The sequence below is a fragment of the Pseudorca crassidens genome, chromosome 12 (assembly GCF_039906515.1).
Source record: "Pseudorca crassidens isolate mPseCra1 chromosome 12, mPseCra1.hap1, whole genome shotgun sequence".
In the NCBI taxonomy this organism is placed as follows: domain Eukaryota; kingdom Metazoa; phylum Chordata; class Mammalia; order Artiodactyla; family Delphinidae; genus Pseudorca; species Pseudorca crassidens.
In genome coordinates this window covers 13,818,027-13,836,028 of record NC_090307.1, presented here as the reverse complement: position 1 = coordinate 13,836,028, position 18,002 = coordinate 13,818,027, and the positions used below count along the sequence as shown (strand labels likewise).

The window sequence follows — 18,002 nt, the reverse complement described above, 5'->3', positions numbered from 1 at the left end:
TGTTGAGATATCAGGTAGAGCATAGTAGGTCTCTAATGAGGCCCCCCCAGCCTTCCCTCACTGAAGGGTAGACAAATAACTGAGGCCAGACCACTCAAATGGTAAGCACTGGAATTTGACACTTGAGAGTCAAGGAACAGAGAGTACACCAGGTGTAATGCTACTCTCCCCCAGTGTCAGTGACCTTGCAGACTGGCCCTGCCATGGGACCACGGTGAGCTTCTTTCTCCTGAGTCTCTGGAGCACTCTTGGTTCCTGTTCATTTCCCAGTCTGGCCTTTGAGGACCCCTTTGATTTAGCAAACCAGCAATATCTTTTTAGTAAATTTCCTTTAAATGGATTCAGTTTCTGCTTCTTACAATAAAAAATTACTTATATATTTTCATCATGTAACTAAAATACAAAGATATAAATCTATTTACATTTTAGAAAATAAAAAATTTTTAAGAAAAGCTATTAGGCTTGTGCTCCATGTTGTATTTCATACATAATTATGAGGTGTTACATCTTTAGAAAGAAATATAAAGGAAAAAAGTTTTAAATGTAATCAAAGATAATTCAGAAACACACAAAAAGTTAATTTTACTGTACAATAACTTTTTTTAATTCTGAGAGTTGATAAGAAAATTGTATTCTTTACCACTGAATTAAGAGGGAAGGGAACTCCAATAAGAGCAGCCATCAGTGGTGCAACATCAGCCTACAAACAGAAGAAGTTCAAATCTAAGAAGCTGACAGAGATCAACAAGGAAAGTAAATAATCTAATTAATATCACTGTAGTTTGAAAAATAACCATGATATTCATTATAATCCATTACCTTCAAACATTTATTTAATACATAGTAGGTACTGATCTCTAAAAAATGTCATTTGCTAGAGGTATGTGAACTTATGAAAACTTAAATTTGACAAGAAACCACTAGGAGCCCCAAATGTAAAACACATAAAAAGTTACTTATTCTAGATGCCAAAAACTTGACCACTTTATGCAACAGTGTTTGACTATTATGAGAAGGATGCTTTAACTAGAAAATAAATAGCAACAATAGACTTTAACTAAAGAAATATAAATATATATATATAAATTAAAGACAGTATGTATCAGAAGGAGGTTTGTTTGCCAGCCAGTGAAGTCCAGAAAAGATACAAACCAGATAAGAGGTTCTTTGGACAAAAGACCTCAAATATCATTTTGGAGAGCTCCCTTCAAGTCCAGTTTCCCAGAAGAGTTGTTCATGCTTTCTGTCTCCATGGCCTCACCTCCCCATCACTCCCCAGGCCACTCTAACTTGTTTTGACTCTTTATCATTCTGTAGACCGCTCTTCCTAAAGAGCTAATAACCTCCATTTTTCTACAACTAATTGATTGCTTTTATATTAGTCCATACAATTTTTCAGGGAGTAAAATACTTGGCTGTCAGAATGCTCAGTTTCAAACACTTGCTTGTGATCTCTGAGACCTTGGGCAAGTTATTTAACCTCTCCAATGCTTCAGTTTCCTTATCAGTTAAAAAAGAAATAAAAGTTTCTCCCTTACAGAGTTATGGCAGGATCAAATGAGACTAAATTTATAAAGTACCTGGCACATAATAGTCCTGCACTAACCGGTGGCTACAAATGCTGTTGTGATGATTATAATTACGTGACCTCTTGGCAGTGCTGTGCGGACCACCCCCTCCTGGGCCTTAACATCCCCCCACTGAGTGCCTCCAATCTCACTGTGGCTTCTTTCCAGATACCTTCGCTAGCCCCTATTTAAAACTGGAGTTTGGTCCCAGGCTCTCAGTCTTACTTTTTACCATCTAGACTCTCTTTACCATCTCATAGAACACTGAAAACCCCATTGGCCGCCTAATCGCTTCCTCTCCTTCCCCCAGAATCCACCGTTGGCCTCCTCTGATCTAGTCTCCATGCTGCAGCCAGAGGAATCCTTTCACAGAAAATCAGATCATGTCACTCCCCAGGCTTTGAACATTTCAAAGGCTTCCTCAAGCTTTAGGATTAACTCCATAGGGCCCATGAGGCCCTGTGTGGTCCAGTGTCTACCTTATTCTGCCTCACATCAAAGCACGGCCTGTTACTCTGTACACCCATTTCTTCAAGATCCTTTAAAATGCCACGTACCCTCTACCAGAGCTCTGGGCACATGCTGCTCCTTTGCCTGAAAAGCTCCCTTCCTCCTGCCTTGGCCTGGCAACTGCTACTCATTCTTCAATCGCAGCCCAAGTCTCAATTTCTGGGGAAGTCTTTGCTGACCACACAGCCTATGAGATATATCTGCTTTATACTCTGATGGCTTCACAGGCCTCTTTTGTTGTACTTATCACGGCTATAATTTTACATTTGTTTGTATGATAAATACAAATAAAAGTAAAATTTATCTTATTCCTAAACTATAAGCTTCCTAGGGTAGGGAGTGTGTCAGCTTTTATTCACCATTATATCCCTTATACAAAGTTTAATGTTAATGTGTTAATGTTTCAATATTTTAATGTTAATGTTAATGTTTGCACGATGTTTAAACATACTGCAGACACACAACAGTGTTGGCAGAAGGAGTGAATAAAGAATTCTCATCTAATGTAGATCTGAAGCAGTATTCAGAGAGCAATAGCTGAATCTATATTTAGTTTTTGATTATGATCCAGTCTATATAAAAAACACGTTCTTGTTTTATGGACTTCAACTTATTCCTATCCCTTTGACAGTGATTTTTATTGCAAAGTAATAGACTGCTATCTGATTCTATACATTGTCACTTACTTGGATAATAAGCATCCATCCTGAGCGAAGAGACCATTCTTAATATGCTGAGAAAGAACAGGCTTCTATAACCGTAAGCCTGAAAATGAGACCCTAGACCTTGGTTTATCCACCACAGTAAGGAATGTCAGCTTGTGAGGTGACCTGGAGAAGTAAGGTACTCCCACCATTTTGGAGGCCACATACCAACGATGCCATGCCTTCCACAAATAGTAAAGATGGCTGTCTACACAGCATATCTTCAACAAGAAAAATCTGTGCTTCATATTTACAGATAATATTACTGGTCTAACTTGATTAGGTTGGCCACGCATTTTCCTATAATGTAAGGTTTCTAGCTGAGTAATCTATATACTCTTGTCACTTTTTCTCCATTGCATTTGTAAAAACTCTGGGTAGAATTAAAGATAAAATGGGTGTTAATAAAAAAGAAGTGGTAACTGACACACTAACAGGAGAGAAACCCATAATGGGGTTTTATTAGATCTGTGCTTAAAGCAACTAAGCAAGGCAACCATGACAAGAAATCACAGAAATGTAACAGGCATGCAAATTTTAATTTGCATAATAATTCTTTAATTAGCCAGTGTTATTTGGAGGGAGGGCATCTTCTCTTTTCACTTTTATTTGCAGCTGCTTTTTTTATTTTGCCAAAAGGAAGATTACTTGGGGTTAAGATATTCTCATTTAACAGGATTTCCCTTGGTAACTGAAATGTTTTAGAAAAATCTTTTATCATTATTAATATACTTTTTTTCCAGACTTTTTTGGTCTAAACTTCTTATAGACGAAATTAAATCTGAACATGATTAAATTTAATGAATACCTGATTGACATCTTGTCTCTTCCAGTTCTCCAATTTCCATTCTGAAATATACAAATAAACACCAGAGCTGCTGTTAAGAATTTTTTTAAAAGATAAATCATTTTATTATTATAAGTGGTCAGTGGAAACAAAAGTATTGGTAAAGTTCATTTTAAGCCAAGTATGAACAAAAAGCGTGCTTAAGAAGGAAGAGCTATAAATTTTTTAAACTAGAATTTTAAAAGAATAACTGAAAAGTAAATATTTGATATTTTCTGTGATAGTATATTAATTTGGAAATAATTTGGAGATAATTGTTTCAAAACATCCAAAGGCTAAGGAAGGAAAAATGGTAGTAAAAGGCACAATGATAACAACTGTCAGCATGACTACAACTAATGACAGTCACGTTCCAGGGAATTATTAAGGCAACCAATAGCCCGTTAGTCAATCTAAGCTTTTCTTTTTTCTGTAATGAGAGTTGCTTGCAAAATATTTGAAATTTTTTAGCTCTGATGCTCCTACCGTCACTAATCCCAAATGTGAAAGTAGTATAGTGAGTTACTATTAAAACTGCCTCATTCCCCTATCTTTCTACATATAAATTCAGAAATTTCAATAAACAGTAATCAAAACAAATGATTATGAGGCCATGTCTTGATTTTAAGACTTTGTTTTTGACTTTAAGATATATTACCCAAAGGGTTCTAAGGCATTTTTATGATGAAATTTCCTTTAATAAGCTAAAAAAGTTTAAAAATATGATCCTAATTCTACCAGTCAGCTACTAAAAATTCAGACTAATCACCTGATGAGGAAAAACACGTACATTCCCTTTCTCTGTAACTTATGATACCAAATACCCATATAAGAAAAAATACATTCTTTCAGTAATGATTCTTGAAGTCATATGATTCTAAAACGTTAAGTCACTGAGAAATCAACTGCCAAAAGAAAGTTCTGTCTCCTAAGTACTCAATACAAACATACTATTTAACCTAGCTTCTATTTAGATTCAATCTAATCCATTTAACACAGAGCATAAGAATATAAAATGGTGCAGCTACTTTGAAAAACAGTTTGGTAGTTTGCAAAAAATAAAACGTAGAGGAACACATGACCCATTAATTCTACTCCTAGGTACCTGCCCAAGAGAAATAAAAACACATATGCACTCAAAACCTTTTACACAAATGTTCATTGAGTCATTATCATAACAGTCCAAATGTGGAAACGACCTAAATGTCCATAAGATGACAATGAAATATGGCATAGACATACAATGGAGAGAGAAGTAAGGAGTGACTGCTAATGGGAAGGGATTTGGGGCGGGTGGTGGCAATGAAATGTTTTGTAATTAGATAGTAGAGGCGATGGCATAATCTTGTGAATATACTAAAAAAATTTAATCATACACTTTCAAAACATGAATTTGATGGTATGAGAATTACATCTCAATAAAAAATAAACAAAAAAAAAAGAAAGAAAGTGTGTAGGAAAATTTTATTATACAAACCAAAAAGTCTTCTATGGTAGAAATACCTAATACAGCTGGGAGTCCACATCCCTGGAGAAGGTTTTAAAAGGAACATTTCTAGGGCTTACCCAGACTCATGGAATCATAATACCTACAGACAAGGTCTGGAAATCTGTAACTTTTTTTTTTTTTGCGGTACGCAGGTTTCCCACTGCTGTGGCCTCTCCCATTGCGGAGCACAGGCTCCGGACGCACAGGCCCAGTGGCCATGGCTCACGGGTCCAGCTGCCCCACGGCATGTGGGATCTTCCCGGACTGGGGTACGAACCCATGTCCCCTGCATCGGCAGGCAGACTCCCAACCACTGCACCACCAGGGAAGCCCTGTAACTTTTTTTTTTTTAATCTGTATTCTTAACAAGTGCTTTGAATGAGTCTGACACAACTAATCCAGAGAAAGGCATTTGAGAGGCATTTATTTTGTCCAATTAGTAAAAGCTTTGAAACGCTAAAATACCCTTACCTTACAAAATAACCAGAGCTCCAAGAAAAAGGAATTCCTTTTCGCCATGGATTGAGAAGGAACAGAGGCTTGGGCAACAGAGAGAGCCTTCAAAAGTACTAGAGACAGGGCAAAATCTGTCCGGTTTTGAAATATCAATTGTGACATATGTGTGATTTATCTAATTGATAGTCTTTGCAGGTAAGATCTAAGCAAAGGGTTTAATCTAAGTCCTGGAATAATAAGGTTTGTGAAAAAAAATATTAAAACTTATACTTGAACTTTCACAAGGCAAATAACTAACAATTATATTTCAAGCTGAATATTATAAACCAAATAATATGAACTATACAAAAGTAATACATAGAAATAGTAATGACACAAATATCAAAATGAAAGCTATAACTTGAAAAGTAATTTTTTTAAGTTAAACTTTGGTTTTATTTTAAAATGTCACATTTATAAAAACAATAAAGATAAATGTTCATACCTTGCAAATATGTATCATCAAATTTCTGAGCTAACACTTTTTGAGGATACTTGATTCCAGCTCCCCAAGTGACAAAAGGAGTACAAGTCTCTAAAGGATGACCAGCTCCATGGGAACCTACAAATAAGACACAAAGAGTAATAAGACAAGTATCAATATATAAGAATTAACTTATACCTAAATATTTTTTAATACTTAGTTTTAAAGAGTTGATCTCTATATAGCTAATTCTAGCCACCATACTCCCAAATGTTTGCATCTCTATTTAACAATTAGTTTTTAAATATTCCCAAAGAAAGTCAGAGCATCAACAACAAACAGGCAAAAACAAAAAGCAGAACATCCGTTGAGTGACTGGTTGAAAGAAGAATAAGAATAATAACAATAAGACTTGGAGGAGATGCCACCAGAGTAGCACCAAAGGCAGAAAGAACAGGGAAAGCTCCTTTGGGGAGTAACCACCCAAGTTTGAGGCCAGGTCTGCTCTGAAGAGGATAGCAAAGTCTCTATATGCTTTTCTTCCAGGCCACTCTGGCTGGTATAGCCAAAAGCCCTTTATACAGTGGAACTGGCTCACAAGAATTCTACATTGTGATTTGGTGACCCAAACCTCAGCTTTGCCTTATTTTCTTCTCTGTGCACACACTGTGTTTGCCTTGGGAATCTCACAGGGGGGATAGGCTCATCTAGTAGTACCCTCAGTAATACCACCTTAAACTCACCCCCTCTGCCATCACATACAGTTAATTCTAGGTGGATAAATAATCAGTATGTTTTGTTTTCTTCACCACACTTTTCTCTAATTTCTCATGTTAAATGAGAGTATATTCCCTTCATAGTTAGAAGAAAGATTATATAAGATCAGTCTTTTATACACTAACATTTTATGCATGCTATTATGTGCTAGACAGTTTGCATATACTAAGATATCTAATCTTCTTCAACATTACAAGATATTTGCAAGCTACATTTACCACTGCTTTAATCGTAAAGTATATATCACTTAGAAACAGACTAACCCCAGTCTGTCATTCCATGGTCAGCAGTAAAGATAAATGCTGTTTTCCCATCATTTCCGTAAAAATCTTTAAGAGTAGACACAATTTCTTTCAATCCCTCATCAACTATTTTAATATTGTTCAAGTATTCCCTGTTTAAAAAGAAAGAGAAGAGAAAATTAAATTATATTAATTACATTAATTTGGAAAAATCAAATTTATTCAACATGAACTTATAAAATCAATAACTTGAAGTACTTTTAGATCTCATCTTCAATATTTTTTTAAATCAGAGCTCTTTAGATTGTTAAAAGTAATTTTCTTCTCCTCTTAAAGAAGTAAAAAAATCTGGAATGATTTTCAAAAATGATTTTTAAAAAGATATTGATTAGCAAATAGATTTTAAGGAATGCTTTTTAAGTCTCAATTGCAACAATGATGACTTTTAAGTTCATGCCTCTCATAATGTAAACTATATTGCTCTTTCCACATTAGTAACAGGTAAGCATCACTGTTTCAACTATACAATATTTCCATCCCTTAGAGTGTTTGTGATATAAACCACTATAATATATTTTGAACAAACTATATTTAAGCTTTCCATACAGTTGAACAAGGATGGTTTGGTATAAGTTCTATCACTTAAGACAATGCATTGTGTTAAAGAAGGGAAGCATGAGGTATTCATTACTGGCAGCTAGCCAATAGGCTTTGCAGTTAGTTAGACTAATCTAAATCAAATTCAAAATGAAGAATAAAAGTATAACATGAATTCTTCCTTTCTTACGGTCTTCAGAAGTGAGAAAAATAGTTGCTGTTTTATATAAGGAGTACTACTGAAACATCACATACAAAACTTTATACTATTATCTGCTAGATACAGCACTGATTAAATGGAACATAAGGAACAGCTAATTACGTCTTTTTGTGATATAAATATTAACACCATAAAAATGCTTTTTATTTCAAAATTTACTAAAATACTTCTAAAATATGAGTTTTTTCTCTCTGACCTGATAAATGAAGAATATGGAATACACATACAGGATATATTTTACTTATATTAATGTGCAGTGTGGTCACAGCACATGTGACTTTAGCCACTATATCATACTACATCTCATATAAATGAGAACTTATTCTACTTTAGAGTTATTTAAAATATAAGTTCTGTTGTGATCATTACAAAGAAAACATTATAATAATATTTTAAAAGTTCAAACAGGCGTTTCCCTCAAAACCATGAAATTAAACACAGCATTAAAATTACCTTGACGATGGTCGGTGAGCATGTCCATTTGTATCTATTCCTAATAAATGTAAGAAAAAAACTATTTTGTCTTCATTTAGTTTAGAAAACAAAGATTGGTTGTTTCTGGCAGCATGAAAGAATTCCTATATGTAACAAATCAGTTAAAAAATTTTAGTTCATTTATTTTATTTAAAAAGTAATTCCAATGAAAACATTTAATTAAATTTATACATAACTATAAAATTAAATTATCCTATTTTGTTTAAATTTGTCTCAGGACCTACCAACACAAAGTACTTGTCAGTTCAGACATCTATGTTCAAATAACGAGTGAGCTATTTTCTGTGTTATAATTAGGCTGAAAAAAGTTTATAGAACGGGGATCTCGTTTTCATGAAGTTCTCATAACATTGAATAAAACATAGCAGACTGAAGAACTATTTTGACAAGAGTCAAAAGTAAAACGGTACTAGTGGCAACGGTTTAGGAACGCTTTATGAGTTTAAAATGTTTTCATACTTCTGTTGTCCTATGTTACCACCCTAGTTCAACCATAGTCTCTCATTTGCAACATTGCAAATAGCCTCCTATTTCCTTTGTCCCAAGACTAGAATCTGTTCTTCACATTGTATGATAGAAAAATGTCCACTTAATGAAAGGAAATACGGTTCAAAAATGATTCATTTCATAAAGATAAACTGGATTCATAAAGGCCTCTAAGAAAAGGATTCATCCTGTGCTTACATACACATGAACATGTAAGCAAGTACCTATGGAGAGTATCTTTAAATTATTTTAAATAAGTCAACAGACTGCCAAGATATATAATTATTGTTCACATAAATGAACTATAGAAGATGTTAATTTTAAGAATAAGAGGTATTTAACTTTCCAACAAAAGTCTGAAATATTTTTTCAGATAATTCTTCATTATTACAAACATTAAAAATATAAATGGTACCATTAGAGAAAGCATCTAGTCAAGAATAGAAATAATTTTTTTTAAAAACATAAACATAGTGCTACCAATCCTCCTTAAAAACATAAAATGGCCCCCTAACTTTCATATATGTATGAAATGTATATTCTACCTAGCCCCTTTCAAATACATTCTAATTAGCCCCTAAGAAATTTTAAATCTAGATGGAAATGGCAAGTTTTTCAAGAGAATGGAATTACATTCTGAAGATATAATTGAAAGCTGACAAGAAACAAAAAAACTTAGCAATTGAACTTGAGTCAAATTTACAATTTGTTTCATGACTGATAATATTCAGCTTTGTAAAAAGTGCTATTCATTCATATGTGGACACAAGATCTGGGAAGCCATCAAACACTAATCTTACAGAGCTCAGCCTATTAGATTCCCACTGCCTTTTAAAAAGTTGGTCTTTTGTACCTAAGAGATAGAATACACTCCTAGCTTCTTTCCCCCCAATATTTAGTATAATTATGCCCACCAATCCCACTTTTCTTAGCTCAAAGACACTCATTCATTTTTGTACTTAACAAATATTTATTATACCTCATGGGAGACTGCTAGATGACTACCCCAGCATGCAGTCACCCTTCCTCTCCAAGTAAAACCTCTGATTTTATGGGACATGTCAGTGCTCCAAACTTAAAACCTACATATTTCCTATTCTCTCTCACAGCTACATGTGCCTTTTTGGTTATGGCCAATGAGATATAAGTCAAACATTTTGGTCAAAGGACTATGTGGACCTAAGGTTTTTTGAAATAAATTTAATTTAGTAGGACAGAAGGTCCTTTTCGATTCCTCGTACTGTTGGCCTAAAACATTTAAAATAATGGCTGGAACTCCAGCATCTCTTGGGTCGTTAGACAACTCTGAAGCTAAAACCATGCTCTGAGGATAGAAGAGAAACTTAGGAGACTGGGTCTTAATGACATTGTGGAACCACTATGACAATCTTGGACTGCATCAATCTTGGGCTGCATACTTCTGGCATTATCTCTTATTGAGATAGAACTTCTAAGCAATATTTTTTTTTCTATTACAGAGTTGAATTTAATCTAAATTAATCATGTATCTATGTACCAGAATACATGATAGGAATTTAGATTTAACAATGTGAAAAAGACAGTATCTCTGCCATAAGATGTATATAGCATTGAAATTGTTTGGGTTTTTTTGTTTGTTTTGTTTTGTTTTTAAATCCCCTCCTTTTTGCATAAACAGTACAGAAATGCTTGTTAGATCCAATGGCTTATAATATAGGCAGTTGTAAGCTTAAATAAAAGCAGAGTTCCTTTTAATCCTCTGGGATGTATTGGAACAGTTAGTCCTCACACATCTTTTTTTTTTTCCATTCTTTTTTAGATTCTTTTCCCATAGGATTGAAATTGTTGCCAATGTATCAAAAATTACAGCATAGCATAATAAGGTACTAAGACAGAGGTATTAAGGGAATATAGAAGAGGGTTCTCTAAGTCAAACTGGAAGTGGGGTAAAGCAAAGGGAAGTCATGGAAGACCTAATAGAGGAGATAGCTATGGATATTTTACCACAGTTTTTTAAAAAGTGAGTAGAAATTGGCATATATTTGTAAACCGTTTGACTAGAATTAAGCATGAGTCTCTGGCCAGGGCACAAAGTCCAGGTTGGACCCCTGACTCCCTCTCTAGCCTGATCTCAGACTGTGCTCTAGTAAGTGTTCCTGCCATGCTAACCTCCCCTTTTCTCAGTTCCCCAAATCCATTATGCTGGCTCTCCTTTCAGGGCCCAAGTTTACATAATGCTGTTGGCCTGAAATACTCTTCTCTATATGCAATCCAGATCCATCCATTTCTTTGTCTCGTATACTTCTCCAGAGACTATCTCAAAACTCTCAGGAAAGTCTTCCTCTAACTGTTTAGTTTAGATCAGAATTTTCTAAAGATATATTCTTAGTCCCTGCATTTTTCCTTCACACTACTAATCATTGTTGATGATTTCATATTTTTGTTATTGATTAATGTACATGTCTCTATCATATCTTATGAAGTTGTAGGCAAATTTTTTTTCTGGTCACTATCATATCACCAACTAGCAGTGTTGAAGTAAAGTAAAAAAGGCATAAAATCAGGCCAGTCATTAGCAATATCTGCCTATCCACAAGCGATCAAATCCATGATTTTGGAACATTTTTGGCATGTTTATGAAATTAGAAGCCAAAGGCCTTTAAGCAGATACTAATATAAGTCAACTATATTAAGAAGTGATAGCAAAATAAATTGCTAACTATTTTTTTGAAGAGATTTTATTTAATTTGAAGGTCTTCCCTTTTGACAAAAGCATACGTGAAATGAAAAAAGAAAGCTTCAAGGAAAAATATTCTGATAAAGAAATAGGGTTTATCAAAGAACACATTGAGCACTTAATTCCTGATAAGTAAATACAAAGAAAAATGCAGACACATACTGACTGTTTACAAACAAACAATAAAAATGACTACATTATGGAGAAGTCTGCAATGTCAGTCCAAAGACACTACTGGTAAAAGGAAGAATCATTAAGGGTCAATCAATGAATGCTTCTTATAACAGATGAATTATGAGTTATAATTTGGAGATGAGAAAGAATAGATTGACAGAAAGGAGTGAGCCAATATCCACAGCTGAGATTTTTACACAGTTTTTGAAAATATAAATTCTATTGGATTCCTGGTGAAGCTGATGACTGTCACTAACAAATAGTCCAAAAAACTCGATATCTTAACGAAATTCAAATATTTTATTATGATTAACTTGTGAATTTGTTTTTGCTTATCTAATTTTTCTTTAAAGTACAATTTTTTTTAAACATCTACTTTATGTTACAATAAATGCATTCGATTTGAACAGCATTTTTCAGAAGACTTTCAAACAAATCACATGGTCCCACTACTTGTAAGAGACTGGTTCTGTGGTCAAAGAAAGATCAAGAAGGTTTACCTAGGATGATTCAGCAAACTAGGAAAGAAATGCAGGTTTCCTAAATCCAACCAAGGGCTCATTTTACTGTCAGAAACACGGAATTTAAGAGTTAACTTTTTTTTTAATAAATCTATTTATTTAATTTATTTATTTTTGACTGCATTGGGTCTTTGTTGCTGCACACGGGCTTCCTCCAGTTGTGGGAGCTACTCTTCGTTGCAGTGCATGGGCTTCCCATTGCAGTGGCCTCTCTCATTGCAGAGCACGGGCTCTAGGTGCGTGGGCTTCAGTAGTTGTGGCATGCAGGCTCAGCAGTTGTGGCTCGCAAGCTCCGGAGCACAGGCTCAGTAGTTGTGGCACACGGGCCTAGCTGCTCCGCAGCATGTGGGATCCTCCCAGACCAGGGATTGAACCCGTGTCCCCTGCATTGGCAGGCGTATTCTCAACCACTGCGCCACCAGGGAAGCCCAGAGTTAACTTTTTAAAATTATTTTTTTTAAACTTCTATTAATTGGTTATTGTAGAATGTGTAATTTCCTAGAATCCAGTCTTTTTAAACTAGTATGCTACAATAAAGAACTTTCAAGTTCATACAAGTAAAAAAAACTAAGATGCATTTACTAACAAGTCAGTTTCTAGTACATTAGGTACAAATACGTGTGCTGTAGATTAGCCACTCAATAGCACGTACCTTCACATTATCAAAAACCCAGGTATCCAGTTTTGTTGCATCCTGGGCACCAAAATCCTCACTGTAAGCGTCATAATTATGTGCAAAAACATGGTTTCCACTAGCACCTGAAAAGGAAATTTGGAGAAAAAAATTTTTAATGATCTGCCATGGACCATAGTTTATACTATAACATATGCTGTTGTTTTAGTTCTCACAGTAATATATTCCAATTTTACAGATACACTACAAATGAGTTAATTAACTTGCCAAAGTCACAGTGCTAATGAAACACGACAGCACAAAAGTAAACACCAAAGTTTGTCTCCCTGTAAGGATTAAACTATTCAAAGAATTTGTGCATCTAAGGATGGTACAATCTAAAACAGATGAAATCATTTGTTTTACAAAATTCCCTAACCAAGAAGAAAATTCAAATATTTCAATTCTTTTATTCATAAAATATGTGCATTTTTCTCAGTATAAGGGAATAAATATTGCTTATTGCCAAATAGTTTGAAAGGGTCAACAAATATATTAATCTTACATATTTGTAGGATTTTATTAAGAATCTAATCAACTTAGTGAATTTCTGAGTTAGGCTCTTACAGCTCATAAGTAAGAGATATAACAAAATAATGACAAATCTCTTATAATATCAGCTTAGCTCTAATGATACTATTCTACTGTTCAGCCATTCTACTTCCCACATTCTAAGTAAAGATCTGAGTTGGTCTGTGGGTTGCCATAAGAAATGGAACATTCTTATTCGATTATCTCCAATTCAGGCGTCCTGTCCTATCAACTGTAGTCAGAAGTAGGGAGGTAAATTTGGTAGCCATAGCAACTTAATCCATTCTCACTACCACCAGTCCCCCCAAAAAGCTTAACTGCTTTCCAAAGAAGGGAGTATATAAATGGCAAGCAGTATGAGTTTTTTGACCTGCGCTACATAATAATGTTCTGTGACTATCATACAGAAAATTCTGAATATCTGTTTTGCTTTTGAGACATATAATAATCTTTAGTAATTACAATTATTATATTATATTCTTGACTAAGTGTAAACCTTTTCATTAGGTGAAATGATCATAATGCTCTCACTAAAAAGCATTTAATGACATAAAATTCAAATGGAATCCAACTGATTTTAGAAAATAATGTAAATGAATTCTCTAATCAAGAGATGTTCGAATACTTGCAGATTCATGCAGAAATACAACACATACAACAAATCCAAATGGCATGATCCTGAATATATGCAAATAGAAGTTATAAATATTAACATTTAAATCTTTATGTGACTATCTACTAACTTCTTAGTAAGAATCTATCAAAGTAAAATGAACCAGACATCTACATCATCATCATAATGAGGAGTTACCATCGTCATAATAAGCATTTTGCTAAATGTTTCACATGAATTATCTTATTTAATCCCCAAAACAAACCTAGAAGATAGAAATTATTATCATCATCACATTTTACAGAAAAGAAAACTGAACTTCAAAGAAGTTATCTAACTTGACGAAGATTAAAAAGCTGTTAGATGTTAAGAGTCATACATATACCATTTCATCGAATCCAAGGTATTAAAAACTGTATAATTCAACATTTCAAGTACAACTAAGAAGGAAAAAAATCAAACTGACATGTCTATCTATTGTAATATACACTCTGATTTCAGAGATGTTAAACATGTAAAACCATGTATTTCAAAATCAATAAAATATAGTATATATTTTAAATTACCATATTGATTTATTGCCTATTTAGTAGCTGAGGAAATATAATCAATGACTTTTACCTTTGGCAAACATAGCCAAGATGTCTGGGCTCCCCCAGCACCATGTGTGCCTGGTTTCATTAATAAGAGAATCAAATTCTACAGGATTTTCCTTCCATCCTTCAGGTAATTGAGAAAAAAAAGCAAACAATGACAAAAGTAATATATACATGATGAAATATCAGTATATCCCCTAAAGAAGTATTTTTCAAATAATGACAATGAGGATTAATTGCAGAACAAATGCAAAACTAATAACGGATTTTGTTACATGTATTATATTACAATTTTTTTAAAAAAGCTTACAATAGATAATTTACTTCTTACTAAAATATAGAATCACTTTTGACCTTTCGAGTGTTAAGATCTAGGAAATCCATGAATCCATCCAGTCATATCCTATCAATAGCACAGGATGATAAAAAGCTAAAGCTTAATTCTTGAGTCAATCCCAGTTTGTGTTTATGTGAGTTAGGCATGCTAAAATACTTGTCAAAAGTATCTCAAAACAGGGACTTCCCTGGTGGTCCAGTGGTTAAGACTCCATGCTTCCACTGCAGGGGACATCGGTTCGGTCCCTGGTCAGGGAACTAAGATCCCACATGCCACGCAGCATGGCCAAAAGAAAAGTATCTCAAAACATACTTCACTTTGTGTCATGATTCAGTGTTAAAGAAGCAATATTTTTGCAATAAATTTTTCATGTGATAAAATCATCTAAATAGACAATACCTTTGGCAACTGCACTGACGTCTTCATAAAACCCTGCTATCAGGGCTACATGGCCTGGCCGAGATTCAGTTGGCACACGTGTGTGAGATATCCCCCAGCTGCCTTCATGCATTATGATATTCCTAAAAGATGTTACAGATGAATAATTAACACAGACTATGATCAAATGTTCTGTTAAGGCTTTAGAAAAATAAGATTATTACTGAAGGAATCCAGTCAAAAGAGTGAGTCAAAATTTAAGAAGGAATCTTTCTGATACCACTTGAGCCCAGTCCTATCCCTCCCACCAGCTGGATTCAGTAGCACAAGAAAGCCCAGGTGAGACAAAGAACCACTCAACCACTGTACAGGATCACAAGACAAAATACACCATTATTGTTTAAAGCCACAAAGTATTGAAATGGTATGTTACATAAGAAATCACTGATATACACAATATTATTTTGTCAATGTTAAATTTTATTAGGTGTGATGGTGGTTAAATTATCTACCTAAATTTGAGATTAAAACAGGCCAAAATTTCTTTTGCTAAAAGGTATCAACATTCTTTAAGTTGTCTAACAGTGATTTGCAGAATTTGGGGGAAAATGCAAAACTATCAGTAATGCTGTTGCAGGTAAAAGGCCAGCAGAGCAACAAGTTATAAAACACTAATTCATTGGTAACAACTTTCAAGATAAACTTTCAACTCTCAAAATGTTCTGTAGAGAAGTATCTAAAAGTGCTGGTTTAGATACTTTTAATATTGACATCTCATAATAAAACCAACTTTAGTCAAATATATACATAAAAAGTAAAAGGCTTAAAAAACCATTGAACCACCTGCTGAGGGAGAAATATTTTTTAACTTCTTCAGTTATGTAATGGAAACTGAACCCAGAGAGAGGAAGGTATAAAGAAATGTGGATACTTCCATTGAAAACATTTTGATCAGATCATATTTTTTAAAAAACAGTGAGGAACAAGTAAAACCTTTCAAAAAAAAAGGTTTAGGAGAAGCTAGAATGGCATACAACACAAGGAACATCAACTGTGAGCCCTTTGCCCTCTATGTAACACCCCAAGGAGAAGCAAGTGGTACCAGAAAGCCTTGCTTTTGCCTTAACAACCAGTATATTTTATATCTTATTAATTTTGCAATGAACTATATTTCTCTCCTTTCTTCGACAACTAAGAAATTCAACCAAATATATCACCCCAATTTTTAAACTATTCATAGAAATTTATGTTACACATTTTTGTGTACTGAACTTAGCCCAGGCTTGATCTTATTTTCCTACTCATATTTTCCTATTGCCCTGAGTTGCTCAATTATTTGCATACTTTAGTATATTATGCATTTCTTTGAGGCACCATAAATTTATTCCTGGAAATTCAACATAGAATTCAGGTTCATTCATTCTTCTAGCAGTCAACAAATATTTATTAATTGCCTGTATGTTCTAGGAACTAGAGATAAAGTGGTATATAAAACAAAGTCCCAGCCTTAGTGGAAGTTGCACATGCTAAGTAGTACTATAAGGAAAATTGAAATAGGGTAAAGAGATAGAAAGAAATCATGACAGGGGCAGGAGAAAGATAGACGATTTTAGATAAATTTCCACTTGAATTTGAGTTTTAATCTCTCTACAACAGCATTAGGAAGGGCTTTTGAGGGGCTTGCCATAGAATCAGAAAAAGAACAGTTGATTGCAGGAGTCCCCTAAGCCCCCAAAATTAAACATTTCTTTTCAAAGCCACTTAATAGAATCCAAAAATTACATTATGTAGTGATATAGACTTGGAAGGGCTTTATATATTTTATAGAAGATGTATTTTGAGTTGAAGTCTATATTTTCTAGTTAAACACCTTTGTATTTGGCAATTCACTAATAATTATGCTTGTCATTAATAAGAAAAGGACAATATAGTGAGTTGTAAGCCAGGTTTCAGAAATTAGGACAAGTTAGGCCAAGCAGCTAAGGTCATTAATTTCGATTCACCTGATATCAACTTCCACAATGAGAAATAACTCCTAGAAGGAAATAAACTTGCTAATCTCTACGGCAAAGCCCAATGTATATGTGCCCTATTCTCCTTCTCAACATCACTCCTCTACCCAACATGAGATAAACAGTATTAGCATGACATTTTCCAGAGATGTCTTTGTACCAGTTGACATGCTTACCTAATAAATGGTGCCCTAGTATTTCCATTTTCATCTAATTCATAAAGTTTATCTGCTCGCAGGCCATCAGCAACAAACAGCACTAATCTTTTCGCTGGGGGAGGCAATGGTGTAAACTGAGGAGTCATTCCATGAACCAAAGGAGATGTAAAATAAATGTCAAAGATAGAGGCGAAGAACACCAAATGTATAAGCAATCCCAAAATAGTGTACAGCAGCATATCCTGTGTAACTAATCTTCAAGAAAAACTGAAAAGAGGGAACAAAATTAAATTTGGGTAAGCCTTAGTGCAATTATATATATTTGCACTTATTTTGATGACTACATATAGATTGTATATTTTAAAATATTACATAACACAGCTTCACCTTTATTTATGATGGTAACAAGCATTATTTAATAATGAGATAATACAGAAATAAAATATGATAAAGTACACTC

At 34.1% G+C, this 18,002-nt stretch overlaps 1 protein-coding gene across 7 annotated transcripts in view; it reads right to left on the bottom strand.

Annotated features, from left to right (window-relative positions):
- PIGN (phosphatidylinositol glycan anchor biosynthesis class N) overlaps positions 1-18,002 on the bottom strand; it is a 111,612-nt gene that overhangs the window by 83,681 nt on the left and 9,929 nt on the right. For 5 of the 7 annotated variants that reach the window (XM_067698906.1, XM_067698907.1, XM_067698905.1 and 2 more), the window contains 9 exons: positions 17,561-17,809; positions 15,394-15,515; positions 14,683-14,781; positions 12,897-13,003; positions 8,306-8,430; positions 7,057-7,187; positions 6,038-6,154; positions 3,591-3,631; positions 641-700 (listed from right to left, as the gene is read on the bottom strand). In XM_067698906.1, the coding sequence (XP_067555007.1) occupies positions 641-700; positions 3,591-3,631; positions 6,038-6,154; positions 7,057-7,187; positions 8,306-8,430; positions 12,897-13,003; positions 14,683-14,781; positions 15,394-15,515; positions 17,561-17,781 (1,023 nt within the window). In that variant the 5' untranslated portion in view covers positions 17,782-17,809. The remainder of the gene's footprint in view (positions 1-640; positions 701-3,590; positions 3,632-6,037; positions 6,155-7,056; positions 7,188-8,305; positions 8,431-12,896; positions 13,004-14,682; positions 14,782-15,393; positions 15,516-17,560; positions 17,810-18,002) is intronic. The other 2 variants (XM_067698909.1, XM_067698911.1) reach the window with 2 other exon arrangements.